General features: G+C 36.8%; 1 protein-coding gene across 8 annotated transcripts in view; it reads left to right on the top strand.

The window, feature by feature from the left end:
• Nucleotides 1-17,553, top strand: part of CACNA2D1 (calcium voltage-gated channel auxiliary subunit alpha2delta 1) — a 495,580-nt gene that overhangs the window by 472,515 nt on the left and 5,512 nt on the right. For all 8 annotated transcript variants that reach the window (XM_040472796.1, XM_040472797.1, XM_040472798.1 and 5 more), the window contains one exon: nucleotides 628-710. In XM_040472796.1, coding sequence (XP_040328730.1) covers nucleotides 628-710 — 83 coding nt within the window. The remainder of the gene's footprint in view (nucleotides 1-627; nucleotides 711-17,553) is intronic.

Consider the following 17,553-nt stretch of genomic DNA (forward strand, 5'->3'; position numbering starts at 1 on the left):
TTGAATATGGTGTACATCTACGCCGAAATATTATTCAGCCTTAAAAAAGAAGGAAGTCCCGTCGTTTGCTGTATCTGCAGTGGCCGTTAACACCAAACTGCTTATGCTTATAAATATGCTAAATGACAGCCCAGTGACTGTTAAAGCATCGTAGACCAGACCGCCTGTCCTTTTTTCATTTATTCATGTTGTTTCGGAGGCGGGGGGGGGGGGCGGGAATAGTCCCAGCTGTGTTTGAAATTGGGGTTTATTGTTACCAATGAGTTTATATTTCTGTCTTGCTACATAGGAGCACCCTTGTGCGGGTTCACATGTATGGCTCCATCTTATTTGCTCATTTCAGCCACTTCTATCTTTACAGGTAACTGTTGAGTAATTGCATCTGCCAAGGGCCACACCGTGTAGAGTAAAAATAAAAACCACAGTGATCTCTTCATATAGCCACTAGTGTGACAAAAGAATTTACGTGGCGGTTTACTTCCTTAAATCCCTAAGTACTTGAACTAGTCGTGTGGGACTAGACTAATGGCATAGATGTCTGTCTGTTCCTTGCTTTGGGAAATATTTTTTTTTTTTAATTGTGTGGAAAGAACAAGTAATTTCGTATTCCTTAACAAGTTTCTTTAGCTGATGGTCCAGATCCTTGTGATATGGTTAAACAACCCAGATACCGAAAAGGACCCGATGTCTGCTTTGATAACAATGTCTTGGTAAGACCAAAGGTTTATTGTATTAAAATATTCTATCTCAGTAGTCATTGTCTTCAGGAACTTAAGGAAACAAATTACATTTTTAACTCAAACATGATGTCTTAATCATAGTGTTTCTCATTAACATGATGTACTTGCTGGTAGATAGATTTTTCATTTCAATACTGTTCATGGTTAGTGTAAGCTCAACAGTTGCTTCTTCTATCTGTCCTTCCAACAGAAACTGTACTTTCAAACACAATTCCCATCAATTTACTAACAATCCTAGGTCACCAATCTGATGATTTGAAACATTTTCTCATCAATAGTAATTACTGTAAATGTTATTTATGATGTGATTTGCCTCCCTTCATTGATACTCCAATCTTTAAGATACAAAATTTATTTTTACGTGTTTCTTTAGTCTTTATTTGGTATGTTTAAAAATTTGTGACATAGCTAGTTTCCTGATATTTTGTAATTCTCCTTTTTTTTTTTTTTTTTAACATGGCTCCTGACTCTGTCATAGATTTGTATTATTTCTCTTAATTGCATTTTTACCTTGCGTATATTAGACCGGGTCAGTTACAGAGGGCTAAGTTCATAAAATTTTGCAAAACATCTTATGTCATGTAAAGATGATTGCTGCTTTTCCTATAGGTCAGCTGTCTTCCTCCAAGAAACAATCTTCTGACATACTATGCATGTAATCAGCTTTATGTTTTTAAAACCATTTTAATTAAGAAACTTGATTCTCAAATGTAAAGGCCACACCACAATTCTGCCTAATGTGAAAAACGAATTTTAAATACAACATTTCTCAATTCTGCCTCTGCAAGGTGTGCCTTTGCATTAAGTGGCTTGCATACTCCAATGAGCATACAAACTGAGAGCGTAATCATCTTAGGAATTGTTTATTCCCAAAAAATGTCAGATCACCTATTAATGTACGTTTATAGAGGTTGTAATTTATTTAGAATAGACTTGTCTAGTATGTACTTATTTACTCAAATACACAGAAAAAAAAAGGGAATTTTCATAAATATTATCCAGTTAGCTATGATTAGAAGAGGAACAAAAAATAAGTAAAATCAGTAATGAGGAATAAGACTTAAAAAGCAAGAGGTGTTAGCCAGGAAACCCCCGTTATCTCTGCAAGGACTACTGATCATTCCTCTTTGATGGAGAAAGTGATTCCAAGTGGCAGCTAGTTGTTTTTCTCCATTTTATGCGGTTAGACTTCAACACAAATCCAGATATGAGGACTTTTGTTGTTCTATCTACTCTATTTTCAGGAGTTTGACCCTGTCAAATCATTCCCTTAAGAATGAATGTGGGCCCAAGGATGGTGGTGCTCATTAGGGGAAACTTCACTCATCAACCACTGGTCACCAAAGCCTGAGATTAAATTCACTCAAATCAACTTCAAAGATCACATAAAAACCCTATTACCTAAAATGTTTCCAACCTAGGAGACTCTATGTTTTCATCGAGGCACGAGAAAGATTGGACAGAGACAAATTTTCAGTAATTCAAATTCCTGTGAATTATACATCCTACTGTGTGTGAAAGTACAGCTCTTGCTCAGTAGCTTAACTTGCTAATAATGTCTTGTGTTCCTTTAGCAGTGAAATGTTTTGGTAATGCTTATTTGCAATGGTCACTGTGACCCTGCTCTGGATGGAGGCTCACATAAACTGCTAACTGCCAGCAAACTGCATGAAATCTCATCTTGTATGTCTTCTTTTCTGTGTTTTCTTTCCTTTTCCTGTACTTGCTACTTTGCCCGTTATTAATAGGATCAACTTATGTGCACAACGAGTCGTGCCTGTACCATGATGTCAGCTCCTATCTCCATTTTACTGCAAGTTTTCATGTGGTGTGGATGGTCAGTCACTTTCTCTAATTTTTCTTTTTGTGTGTGTTTGGCTAGAAATTTTAATAAATAATCCATGTCCCTAAATTCATTATAATAAATGTCCTGAAAGCAGGTTTTTAAAATTCCAGTACGAATATTGTTTTGTAAATAGCTGAATTCAAATATGGCTTAAGTTTCTAATCCCAAACCCGGCATATCCTTTTCCTATGTTTATTTAAAAATCAGTATTTTCTTATAAGGTTTTGTATAAAGATTAAATCAGTACGGGAAAAATTATATGTTTCTTGATGTCTAGCTTTTTACTAAAGAAAAATACCCTGAGGATGATTATTAGAGCTGGTCATCTCAATTTTCAAAAGATGCTGACATTAAATTAATGAGCCATTTCAATTTTATCAAACATTTTCTAAGTCAATAATTCTATGCTTTCCTTTCTTTTTAAAACAAATATGACTTAATCAACTTTTTATATTTTTTACTACCACAATATTGATGCTATTAAAATATTTTAGTACAAGTGCTTCCAATTTCTAAGTTCATTTTACTTAGAATGACTTACAGTATCTAGGCTAAAATTATCACTTATTAACCTGTGACCATTTTCTGAATTATATTATTAGTATGACTGCATAGATGTTGTAGGCCCCAAGCTTGTGTTCATGGTTTCACTTACAGCTTTGCAGTTTGTTCTCTGATGCTCTGGGATCCTCATGGTTAGTGTTACTAGAGCAACTTTGATGGTGTTCTTTCTTCACTGCTCTCCAGGTATTCGTTGATTAGGAAACCACTAGATGGAGATATGGCCATTACTGTGAGTGCTGTGTGCTCATCAGAGGGGGAGAAAAGTGGAATATCAGAGGGAGTCTCAGAAAACTAGTTTTTTTCCTGGGCTAATAACATAATAGTCTTCCTGGCACAGGATTCCAAGTGAAAGAAACCTAGCTGACCTGGACAATTAAAAGACCAAAATGAAATTCCCTCTGCATGAACCTGTGTTTTCAATTGATAGAGAGGTAGCTCTCTGAAGTTATGTTTTGTGATCATACCATTTACATATGAAAAGTGTAGTGAAATCATAGGTTCCATGTTGTCTTTTTTATACCTGTCTCTATTTGTGATAATAGAAATGAAAGTAAAACATAAGGGTAAAAAATTATCACATTATATTCTCTAGGTGAGGAATAGTATAAATATTTACTCTATTTTCACCTTTGATTCAGAAGTTTACTTCTCAGTCATAGAATTTTTAGGTAAGATTTACAGGCTACAAAACTACAGGTCAGCTCCCTTGGGAGGTAAAAGATTTTTACCTTTACCTTAAAAATCTATAGGAAAGAATGCATTTACTTTTTTTCTTCTAAGACTCTCCCCTAAAAAATATGATTGAATTTTTCTTTGATATTTTTCTTTCTCACCATAACTATAACTTTACCAAGAAAATAAATAGCATTGTGGATTCAGCTGGATGGGATCAGTACATCTTAATGAAATAATTTTTGAAAGATGAAAAGAACACACCAGGGATTTCCTATTATTATTGTGTCCTTGAGGAATATATAATGAATAGTCCTGAGAAGATGATGTAGAGGGCATATACTTTACATTAATAAGACTTAAGTATTTAGAAACACAGTTATCAGTACTGAACAGTGAATCTCGTCTATGCAATGTGAGTGTTGATATGATAATATCAAAAGAAGTATCATTTTCTCTGAAACAATACAGAGTTGAAAACATAATACAAATATTACCAAAAAATACTGAGGATAACTGGCCATCTTTCCTCACACTGAAGACCAATAGAGGTCAAAGTCTAAGCTTCAATGCTAGTCTAGCTACCCAGGAATGTGTGGTGGGTTAGTTTCTGCTCACAGGAAAGCCGGGATGCTGGTGTCATCTCTGACATCTTCTAATGGATGGTATCTAAGCATTTATAGAATGACTGTCTAAAGATAGGACTCTTGTATCCTGTGCAATCCAAAAAGAGTATCAATTATAGACCACCAGGACTTCATTAAAACCCAAGGGTCCAAGTGAGACCTTTTGACAAGAGCTTTGGGGCAATTTAAGTGGTAAAGAACAAAAGAAAAATAAAGCCATGGTTTATCAAAGCAAGTCAGCCAGTAATATGTATCATCGATAAAGTTCATTATTTTATGCAAACTGCAAACCTAATTTATGAAAGATTACTGGGTACATGAAAAATGAATGTGTAGGTACGTGTATGTAGACAATACACACATGCATTTGTGTAGTTGAACACATATACTACCTACTTCATGAGTTAGTGTGGTTACTGTGTTATGGTGCAGTGTAGGAGAACAAATTGTTTGTTAGAGAACTTATTCCTATTAAAAGTCTTAGACTGTGTAGTTCCATCTACCTAAATAATTTTAAAAATACATTTTCTTTGAAGCTGCTGTAGGTGACTTAACTACAGAGCAGTTTAAATGAAAAAGTCAGCCATTATTTGGTGCATGTCTTCACCCGCAACTTGCCTTTTGAACATAATGAGTATAATTCAGAAAATATTGAGCTCTTACTATGTGCAATTAGTCACCGTGGTGATTCTGGTTGGGGAAAGAAAGGGCAACTTACATGTTTCACAAGAGAAAATTGAAAATATTTTAGCCTCTAGCATGCATGGTCTTAGAGAGCCTTGGGGCAAAGTCATATGCATATAAGTACAATTTAGGTGTTGTTTCTTTTAATGAGTAATGAAAAAGGAATTCTCTGCTGATATGTTTATTAGGAGTCTTTTGAGAGAAGTCTCTAGAAGAAAATTGAAAAAATTACCATATTTTAAAAACAAGTACATATAGCATTAGCACTGTATCATTTTTCTACCTGAGTGTGTTAAACTGAAACAAAGTACCCATCGTTAAAAATCAGACTGATTTACTTGCTTATAATGGTAGTGGGATTTTTGGTCTATCTTTAAGGTGGAGAAAATGCTAATGTTTCTCCACATCTGTGCATTTGTGATTTAAAATGTATCTCTTATTTCATAGAATAATTTCAAGTCTTGGTGTATGTAGTTGTCCATGCAAAACACATGAGAAAAGATGACAGGAAACTGAAGAGGCAGATTTGTTTGTGTGAAATCAACTTGCAGACTTGAGGGACTCCAAATAACTTATCTCACCTACCCCCTCCCTGACTGCAACAGGCATCATCACATACAGGAAACGCAACTGAACAAATAAATTTTAAAAACACTAGAAATATAAACATAAAAACAATGGATCAGAGTTAGAGATATTTTTTTTCTTTTCATAACACATTTGTTTTATGTTAACCAGAATTTCTTTGACAAAACATATCCTTACTACATGAATGGGTCTTGTTTGTATACTGATTTTCCATTCCATCACATTAACACATAATTAGCAGCTGGTCAAGAGCCAAGCCTTTACATTACTATTTTATGTTTGCAGTGTTTCTAACTAGGCTGTACCTGTGCTGCTTTATCGACTACCTACTATGCATTTATCAAGTAGTACCATACAACCTGTGTATTAGACCATTCTTCTGGGTGTGAGATATTGGAGATATATTTATACTAAAAAATATTGTTTTAATCTGGAGTTCAAATGTAAGTGAGCATCCTGTTTCTTTATGTGGTTACCCAACCTAAAGGGAAAACTATTAGAACCAAGAGAAGACCAAGTGTGAAGTCCCTGGGACAGTACACACCTTGACCTGTTGCAGAGACAGACAGTGTTATTGGAGCCGAGTGAGTTGTAGGGGTGGGGAGAGGAATACTAGAAGACAGAGAGGCCGCCAAGCTCTGGACTACATAAGGCTTTGTAGGCCATGCTAAGCCATTTGGGTTTTGTTCTGAGAGTGATAAAATTTTTGACCTATGCTTTTAAGAAGACTGTTTTTGGGTTAAAAAAATTTGCGAAAAAGCAAGAGTAGAAGCCATGAGACACGAGAGGCAGCTTTTGAAGGAGTCTAGGCCAGAAGTGATGGTGACTAAGACACGAGATAGTGAGAAGTGGTAAGTTTGGAGATCTATTTGGAAGCTAAAGTTAAGAGGATGTGCTGGTGGATTACATTTGAAAACGAGGGGCGGGGAGGGATCACAGATGACTTGTCTTTGCCCTGATCCACTTCTCCTAGAAGTATCGTTCAGAAAAAATAGTGTCTTTGGGCAAGTTTGGGGCCTTTCTGAGGCATCAGAGAGGAGAGGCGGCAGAGCTCAATCCCTGCAGAGGTCACAGGAGAGTTCAGGTCTGAAGATACAAAGTGTGAGTTTTTGCAGTTCTGGTCCAAGATGGTGACATGGGAAGTGCCAAACTCACTTTATGTCACAGACCCGCTAAACCTGTAACTATAAACAAAGCACTTTCCTCTGGAAAAAAAAAAAAATGGAGAAACGAGGTGAATGACCCATACATATTGGGTGAATGAGAAAACAACCACATTGAAACAGGTAGGAAATGCTAAGACACACTATCCCCATAATCCCTACCTCTGGCATAGCAGCGTGTAATCAGGAGGGAATTTTTAACTCTTAGCTCTTCCTTGAGGAATGAAGGGTTTGGTCTGAATACCAAGTATTGGAATTTTAAGGCTTCCATGCAAAGTGCAGTGTCCCCAATAACTATCTCTGAAAGTCTAATAGGGGGACAAGACCATAGCAAAGAAACAGTTGTCAACAGGCTCCCGAGGACTCACTGTAGCTTTCCTTCCAAGGCTTAGAGAAGATGGACCAAACATCAATGCCCTATGCCCAGTCTTTCTCTGATTTAGCACACATTTAGAGGCTGACTGCAGGCCTCCATAGAGACAGAGGAAGGCAGTGGGCCATGCCTCCACTTTGACCCTGTGACATACTCCAAGTCACTGGTCTGTCTCCGAAGGAGCTTGTGGATCCATTTGGCATTTGGCTTTTAAGACTGCTGCCCAAAAAACACCTCCCTTTATCACTTGGCCATGGTGGCCAGTAGAGCTGATCTTCTTGGGTATTGGGGGACAGTGGCAAATACACAGTTCTTAACTTAAATTCCCCCAGGGTTTGGCACAGTGAAGGCCAACTAAAATGTTCTTCTCTTAGTCATACCCTAAAAGGGGTGGGTCTATTTACATACCTCAAAAACTATTGCCTCAGGGTTCTGCCTCCAATCAGCCTGCATCCAGGTGCTGAATGAGATCATCCCCTATGGGACACAGACAGTTAAAGGCACACCCCCCACTTATTGGGAGCCACTTCAAGCCTGTGAATCGTGGTGTGTTTTTTCAAATGCACAGAAACCAACACAGAGTCCAGGAAAATGAAGATACAGAAAAACAGAAAACTTTTATTTATTTATTTTTTTTTTAATTTTTTTTTTCAACGTTTATTTATTTTTGGGACAGAGAGAGACAGACCATGAACGGGCGAGGGGCAGAGAGAGAGGGAGACACAGAATCGGAAACAGGCTCCAGGCTCTGAGCCATCAGCCCAGAGCCCGACGCGGGGCTCGAACTCACGGACCGCGAGATCGTGACCTGGTTGAAGTCGGACGCTTAACCGACTGCGCCACCCAGGCGCCCCAAAAACAGAAAACTTTTAAAAACAACAAGATAAAACTCCACCAACAGCCCTAATGGAGTTCAAAATAATGGTCATAAAGATGCTCACCAAAGTCAGGAGGAAAATGCAAAAGCTAAATGAGAACTTCAATAAAGAGAAAATATTAAAAAGTACAAAAAAGTCAAAGAACTGAATGTAATAAATCACAGTAATAACATAAGAGATAAAAATGACATAGATTTAAAAAAAACCCTATGACAAAATACATGATTTCATGATAAAAACCTTGGTCAGATGGGGTATGGAGGAACATACTTCAACCTAATAAAGGCCACACATGACAAACACACAGCTAACATTATACTCAGTGGAAGAAAATGTGGAGCTTTAACTCTCAGATCAGAGATGAGCACTGCTCTCATTCAACATAGTGTGGAAGCCCTAGCTCGAATTTTAGGTGAGACAAAGAAATAACAGGGGTCCAAATAGGGAAGGAAGAAGTAAAGCTGCCAGTATTGACGGAAAAGATGGTTCTGTGTACAGAAAAACCCAAAGACTCCCTCAAAAGACTGTTGGCAGCAATCCATAATTTCAGTAAAGTTGCAGGATACAAAATCAACATACAAGTATCAGTTGCATTTCTATACACTAATAATAAAACATCAGAAAAAGAAATGAACTGTCCCATTCACAACAGCTTCCAAACCAAAGTATTTAGGAGTAACTTCCAGGAAGTGAAAGAGCTGCACAGTGAAAACTACAAGACTTTGCTGAAAGAAAGAACACAAGCATAAATAGATATTAATATTGTAAAATGTCCGTACCACCCAAAGACAGCTATGGATTCAATGTAGCCCCCATCAAAATGCCAACAGCATTCACAGCAATAGAAAAAAATAATTCTAAAATTCATATGGACCCACAAAACACTCAAAATACCGTAATAGTCCTGAGGAAAAAGAAAAAAGCTGCAGGTATCAGATTTCTGGATTTTAGATTATACTATAAACCTATAGTAATCAAAACAGTATAGTACTGGCACAAAAATAGACACATAGCCTAGTGGAACAGAAGAGAGCCCAGAAGGAAACCCTTACATGTGTATGGTCAACTAATATTCATCACAAAAGCCAAGAACACCCCATGGGGAAAGGATAGTCACCAACAAATGGTGCTGGGAAAAGTGAACACATGCAGGGCAATGAAACTGGACCCCTATCTTATACCACTCACAAAAATTAACTCAGAAAAGATCAAAGACTTTAATATAAGACCTGATACTAAAAAACATCCTAGAAGACAAAGTAGTAAAGAAGTTCCTTGACATTGGTCCTGTCAATGATTTTTGGATACAATACCAAAAGCACAAAAAACCAAAGCAGAAATCAACAAATGGGACTATGGTAACTTTGAATGCTTCTCCACAAAGAAACAACCAAATGAAAAGGCAACCTACAGAATGGGGGAAAAAATGCAAGCCATGTATAGGCTTAAAAAATTAAAAAAAAAAAAACAAAAAATGGGCAGGAAACTAAATAGATGTGTTTTCAAAGATGACATCAAAATGGCCAACAGCTACATGAAAAGATGTTCAACATTACTAGTCATTAGGGAAAACAAATCAAAACCGCACACTTCATCTTTAAGGACACACACCTTAAAGTATGTGAAAGTAAATGGATAGAAAAATATATTCCATGCAAATGGAAATCAAAAGAAAGCTGGGGTAGCTATACCTGGACACAAAAGACCTCAAGACAAAAACTGTACTAAGAGACATAATCATTATATATTGATAAAGGGTTCAGTCAAAAATGGATATAACATTTAGAAATATTTATGCACCTGATATAAAGGGGCTTAAAGATAGTATGGCAAATATTAACAGACCTAACAGGAGAAGTAGGCAGCAATATAGTAATAGTAATAATACTAAACAGGAGACTTCAGTCGCCCACTTTCATCAATGGATAGATCATCCAGGCAGAAAATGAATAAGCAAACACTGGAATTAAATAACCCATTAGATCACATGGATTTAAGTGACACTTACAGAACATTCTATCCAAAAGCAGCATTCTACACTTTGTTCTGAAATGAACATGGAACATCTTCCAGGATAGAACATATGTTAAGTCACCAAAAAAGCCTTAATAAATTTGAGAAGATTAAAATCCTAGCAAACATCTTCTCTGGCCACAGTTGTATCAAACTAGATCTCAACAATATAAAGAAAACTGGACAATTCACAAATATGTGGAGATTAAACAATACGCCACTCAATAGTCATGGGTCAAAGAAGAAATCCTAAGGGAAATTACACACACACACACACACACACACACACACACACACACAAATGAGACAAATGACGATGGAAATACACTGAACCAAAACTATTGGCAAGCAGCAAAGCAGTTCTAAGAGGAAAGTTTATAGTGATAAACACCTATATTAAGAATAGACAAACATCTTAAATAAATTTACACCTCAAGGATTAATAGCAAATGAAGCCTAATGCTAGGAGGTAGGAAATAACAAAAATCATGGCAGAAATAAGTGAAATAGAAACCAAAAAGACAATACAATACATTGCAATTAAGAACTGTTTTTTTTTTAAAAGAAAAACAAAATTTTAGTTAGACTTACCAAGGAAAAGAGGATTAAAATAAAACTAGGAATGAGAAAAAGACATTAAAATTGTTATCACAAAATATAGAAGATGATAAGAAACTACTATATAAACAATACATGGCAAAAATTGGGAACTCTAGAAGAAATTGATAAATTCTTAAAAAATATGGAGCCTATCAAGAGTGATTCATGAAGAAACAGAAAATCTGAACATATCCATTACTAGTAAGCAGATCGAATCAGCTATCAAAAACCTCCCAACAATCAGAAGCCAAAGACCAGATGGCTTCACTGGTGAGTTGAACCAAACATTCAAGGAAGAATTAATACCAATCCCTCTCAAACTCTTCCAAAAATATAGCAAGAGGGAACACTTTCAAGCTCATTTCACAAAGCCAGCCTTACCATAATACCAAAACCAGACAAGAACACTGCAAGAATAGAAAGTTACAGGCTAGTAGCTTTGAAGAACCTAGATGCAAAAATCCTCAAGAAAATGTTAGCAAGCTGAATCCAACAACACAAAACCATATACCATGATTAACTGGGATGCAAGGACAGTTTCACATTCACAAATGAACCAGTGTGAACCATATTAATAAAGTGAAGGGGAAAAGAAAATCGTGTGATCTCAATAAATGCAGACAAAGCACTTGCAAAATTTAACATCCGCTGTGATTAAAAACCCTTAACAAAGTTGGTATATATGATCTGTACTTCAACAAAATAAAAGCTCACAGCTATCATCCACAATGGTAAAATTAGAAGAAGCTAACAGCCAAGCACCAGAAACTAACAGCTTCTCCTCTAATGCCATGAATAAGACAAGGATGCCCATTCTTGCCACTTTCTTTAACGTAGTACTGTAAGTTCTAGGCAGAGGAAATACGCAAGAAAAATAATAGGCATCCAAACTGCAAAAGAAAAAATTATCTCTATTTGCAGATGGTATGATATTGTGTATAGAAAACCCTAAGAAATCCACTTATTCAAATAAATTTAGTAAAATTTCAAGATTAAAAAAATGTAAAAAATGAGTTCTATTTTATACACTAACAGAAGTTGTTAAAATAATTTCATTTATAATTCTGCCAAAAAATCAAATACTTAGTAAATTTAACCAAGGGGGTAAACACTAAAAACTATAACATAAAAGAACTTGAAAAATAAAGGGAAAGATACTAGTTCTCATGAATTAGAATATTGTTAAAATGGGGTCGCCTGGGTGGGTCAGTCAGTTGGGCATCTGACTTTGGCTCAGGTCATGATCTCACTGTTGGTGGGTTCAAGCCCCACGTCAGGCTCTGTGCTGACAGCTCAGAGCCTGGAGCCTGCTTCAGTTTCTGTAACTCCCTCTCTCTGCCCCTCTCCCACTCATGCTCTGTTTCTGTCTCAAAAATAAATAAATATTTTAAAAAATTAAAAAAAAGAGTATTGTTAAAATGTACATACCATACAAAGCAATCTACAGATTCATTGAAATTCCTATCAGAATTTCAATGACATTTTTCACTGAAATACAACAAATGATTCTAACATATGTATGAAACCACAAAACCATAACAGGCAAAGCAACCTTGAGAAAGAAGAACAAAGCTGGAGACATCACACTTCTTGATATGAAACTATATTATACAAATACATTAATCAAAACAGTGTGGTACTGGCACACACAGACACACAGATCAATGTAACAAAACAGCCCAGGAGTAAACCCACATATGTATGTTCCATTAACTTATGACAAAGAAGCCAAGAATGTATAATGGGAAAGAACAGTCTCTTCATTACATAGTGCTGATGGGGCACCAGGGTAGCTCAGTAGGTTGAGCATCTGACTCCTGATCTCAGTTCAGGTCATTATCCCAGGTTCATGGGAGCCAGCCCTGCATTGGGCTTCACACTAAGCATGAAGTCTGCTTTAGACTCTCTCTCGTTCCCCCTCTGCAGTTCTCCCCTGTTCGCACTCCCTCTCTCTAAAAAAAAAAAAAAAAAAAAAGTACTGGGAAAACTGAAAGCCCACACACAAAAGAATAAAAATGGACCACTATCTTACACTATCAACAAATGTCAACTGAAAATGGATTAACTACTTGAATGTAAGACCTGAAACCATAAAACTCCCAGAAGAAAACCTAGGAAGCAATCTTGTTGACATCGGTTTTGACAATTATTTCTTTTTTTTTTTTTTTTTTAATTTGATCCCAACAGCAAAGGCAAGAAAAGAAAAAATCAACATGGGACTACATCAAAATTAAAAGTTTCTGCACAGCAAAGGAAACCAATAAACTTGAAAGGCAATACACAAAATGGGAGGAACTGTTTGCAAATTATGTATCTGATAAGCGACCAGTATCCCAAATGTATAAAGAAATCAAGTTGGATAATATCAAAAGAAATCTGATTAAAGAGCTGACAGAGAATCTGAGTAGAATTTTTCCCAAATTCCTATGAATGGGCAACAGGTCCAAGCACACTTTATTTTACTGCGCTTTGCTTTTATTGCACTTTACAGATACTGCATTTTTTTTTTTTAACAAATTCAAGGTTTGTGGCAACCTTGCTTCAAGCAAATGTATTTGTGCCATTTTCCAACAACATTTGCTCACTGGTGTCTTTGTGTCACATACGGTTTTCACAGTGTCTTTGATAGTACCATTCTAATTGTTTGGGGGCACCACAAACCACACCCATTTAAGACAACACACTTAAGAAATGCTATTTGTGTTCAGAAAGCTCTACCGACCAGCCATTTCCCCAGCTCCTTTTCTCTCCTTGGGCTTTGCTATTTCCTGAGACAAAATGATCTTGAAATGAGGCCACTTAGTAACCCTACACTGGTCACTAAGTGTTCAAGTGAAAGGAAGAGTCACATGTCTCTTACCTTAAAAGGTAGCAAGGAAGCTATGTCAAAGGCCAACACATGCCTCTTGTGCAAAACATTTGGTCAAGCTGTGGATGTAAAGGAAAAGTTCTTAAAGGAAATTAGAAGTAAAAGTGCTATTTCAGTGAACACACAAATGGTTAAAAAAAAAAAAAAAAGGCAAAGTTTTAGGGGTCTGCATAGGAGATCAATCTAACCACAACATTACCTAAGCTGAAGCCAGATCCACATCAAGGCCCTAATTTTCTTCCTTTCTGTGAAAGCTGGGAGAGAGGAGGAAGCTGCCAAAGAAAAGTTTGAAGCTAGCAGAGGTTAGTTCATGAGATTGAAGTGAAGAAGCCAGCTCCATAACATAACAGTATAAGGTAAAACAGCAAGCTATCCAGAAGATCTAAGTAGGTAATTAATGAAAATGGCTACGTGAGAGATTTTCAATGTAGAAGAAATAGCCTTCTATTGAAACAAGATGCCATCTAAATCCTTCATAGCTACAGATGAGAAGTCAACGCCTATCTTCAAACATATCTCATCTTCAAGACCATATCTCTTGTTAGGGGCTAATGAGCTGGTGGCTTGAAGTTGAAGTCACTGTTCATTGACCCTTCTGAAAATCCTAGGGTTCTTAAGAATTAGGCTTGATTTACTCTGCCTGTGTTCTCTATCCATGGACAACAAAGCTTGGATGACAACACATCTGTTTACAACACGGTTTACTGAATATTTGAAGTCCACTGTTGAGACCTACTACTGAGGAGAAAAAAATCCTTTCAAAATGTGACTACTTACTGAGAATGCACCTGGTCACGCAAGAGCTATGACAGAGATGTATAGTGAGATACATGTTGTGTTCATGCCTGCTAACACATCATTTTGCAGCCCATGGATCAAGGAGTAATTTCCACTTGTCCAAGTCTTGTTATTTAGGAAATACACATTTTGTAAGCCTATAGCTGTCACAGATACTCCTCTAATGGATCTGGGCAAACTTTATTGAAAACTTTCTGGAAAGGATTCACCATTCTAGATGTTATGAAGAACATTCACAATTCAAGGGAGAAGCCAAAATATCAACATGAACATGAGTTTAGAAGAAGTTGATTTGAACCCTCATAGATAACTTTGAGTGGTTCAAGAATGCCTTAGAGGAAGTAAGTGCAGATGGGGTAGAGACAACAAGAAGATTAGAATTACAAGTGGAGGCTGAAGATGTGACTGAATTGCTGCAATCTCATGATAAAACTTGAATGGATGGAGAAGATGTGGCATATATATACATATACACACACACACATATATATGCATACACACACAATGGAATACTTCTTGGAGAACAAAAAGAATGAAATCTTGCCATTTGCAATAACGTGGATGGAATTAGAGCATATTATGATTAGCGAAATAAGTCAGAGAAACACAGCTATCATGATTTCACTCAGGTGGAATTTAAGAAACACAATAGATGAACATAGGGGAAGGGGAGAAAAATACGACAAAAACAGACAGGGAGACAAACCATAAGAGACTCTTAAATACAGAGAAGAAACTGAGTGTTGCTGGAGAGAGGCAGGGGTTGGGGGAATGTGCTAAATGGGTGATGGGCATTAAAGAAGGCACTTGTTGGGATGAACACTGTGTGTTACAAGGAAGTGATGAATCACTGTGTTCTATACCTGAAACCACGACAACACTGTATGGTAAATAACTTGAATTTAAAGAAATTTTTTTAAAAACTTGAATGAATGAAGGTTTAATTCTTATGGATGAACCAAAGTAGTTTCTGGAAATAGAATGTTGTACTCCTGGTGAAGATTCTGTGGCTATTTTTGAAATGACAACAGAGGAGTTGGAATGCTACGTAAACTTAGTTGATCATGCATCAACAGGATTTGAGAGGATTGACTTTAATTTTGAAAGAAGTTCTATTGTGGGCACAATACTACCAAACAGCATCCCAGACTGTAGGGAAATTGTTCTTGAAAGGAAGCATCCATCAATGCAGCAAACTTTTTGTTGTCTTATTTTAAGAAATTGCAATAGCCATTCAGCAACTACCACCCTCATCAGTCAGCAGCCATCATCAATCGTGGCAAGACCCTTGACCGGGGCGCCGGCCGCCCCGGAGCCCGGCAACTATGACTCCCTGAAAGCTCAGATGATGATTAGCATTTTTTAGCACAAAAGTATTTTTTAAAATTAAGGTATGTACTTTTTTAGACACAAGGCTATTGTACACCTAAGATACTACACTATAGTATAAACATAACTTTTATATGCACTGGGAAACCAAAAAATTCATTTGAGTAGCTTTATTGAGATATTCACTTTTTTCGATATCTACAATTGGAACTGAACCTGCAGTATATCCATCTTATGTCTATACGTGAAAGAGGCTCAGCATCACTTAGGAGATACGTGCAAATCTAAACTTCAATGAGATATCACCTCACACATGCTAGAATGGCTATTATCAAAAAGACAAGAGATCACCATTATGGCAAGGATGTGGAAAATGGGAGTCCTGTGTGAGGGACCACTATGAAAACTGGTATGGAGGTTCCTCAAAAAATTAAAAATATAACTATGAATCAACAATTCTAAGTATTCACTTGAAGAAAATGAAAACACTAATTAGAAAAGACCTAGGGACCTCTGGGTGGCTCAGTCGGTTAAGCATCCAACTTCAGCTCAAGTCATGATCTCACAGTTCCTGGGTTTAGACCCACATTGGGCTCTGTGCTGACAGCTTGGAGCCTGCTTCAGATCTGTGTCTCTCTCACTCTCTGCCCCTCCCCCACTTGCACTCTCTCTCAAAAGCAAACATTAAAATTTTTTTTCCAGGAAAAGTCATAAGCCCTCCTATGTTGACTGAGACATTTTTTCAATAGCCAATATATAGAAACAACCTAAGTGTCCGTCAACAGATGAATGGATATAGAAGTGTTATATAGATAGATATATAGGACAGCCAGCCATTTGTGACAACCTGGTTGGACCTTGAGGGCATTATGCTACATGAAACAAACTAGATAAAGACAAATTCGCATGACATTACTTACATATGGATTCTATTTTTAAAAAATCAAATCATAGGGGCACCTGGGTGGCTCAGTCAGTTGAGCGTCTTGACTTCGGCTCAGGTCATGATCGCATGGTTTATGAGTTCGAACCCCGTGTCGGGCTCTGGGCTGACAGCTTGGAGCCTGGAGCCTGCTTCAGATTCTGTGTGTCTCTCTCTCTGCCCCTCCCATGCTCATGCTCTCTCTCGCTCTCTCTCTCAACAATAAATAAATGTTAAATTTTTTTTTAATCAAATTCATAGAAACAAAGAGTAGAAAAGTAATTGCCAGTACCTAAGGGGAGACAGGGAGAGTTTGGTAAAAGGGTACAAACTTTCAGCTATACTATGAATATACTCTGAGGATCTAATAAAATGTGATGACTTACAATTGATAACACTGTGAAATTAAATATTGTCACCAAAGGGGGAAAATGATAAATATGTGGATAATGGAAATGTTATTTAATGGGGGAAGGGGTTATCTTTTCACAATGTCTAAGTATATCGGATCACCTAAATGTACACTTGAAATATCTTACAATTTTATTTGTCCATTTAAACTGAAACTCAGACTTTAAAGAAAAAAATGATAACACAAAAAAGCAAAAGTCATTTCCTATTAAAAAGGATAAAAGTAGAAGTTATTAACAGATGTGTGAAATTTAAAGCTATAGGACCAGATTACATTACCTAGGAAGAAAGTGTAAATAAAAAGAACCCCTGGAAAAGTCTGTCACGTAGACAGCATGAAGAGAGGCATGTTGAGCCAAAGAGAGCAAGATGAACCCCCAACAAGTATGGAAGAAACCAAAAGCGTTAGGCAAATATACATGAGAAAATATTGCAAGGGGAGAATATTCTACATTGCCAAATGCTCCTGGCAAGTCA

The sequence above is a fragment of the Herpailurus yagouaroundi genome, unplaced genomic scaffold (genome assembly GCF_014898765.1).
Source record: "Herpailurus yagouaroundi ecotype Mexico unplaced genomic scaffold, PumYag 100, whole genome shotgun sequence".
Classification (NCBI taxonomy): Eukaryota; Metazoa; Chordata; class Mammalia; order Carnivora; family Felidae; genus Herpailurus; species Herpailurus yagouaroundi.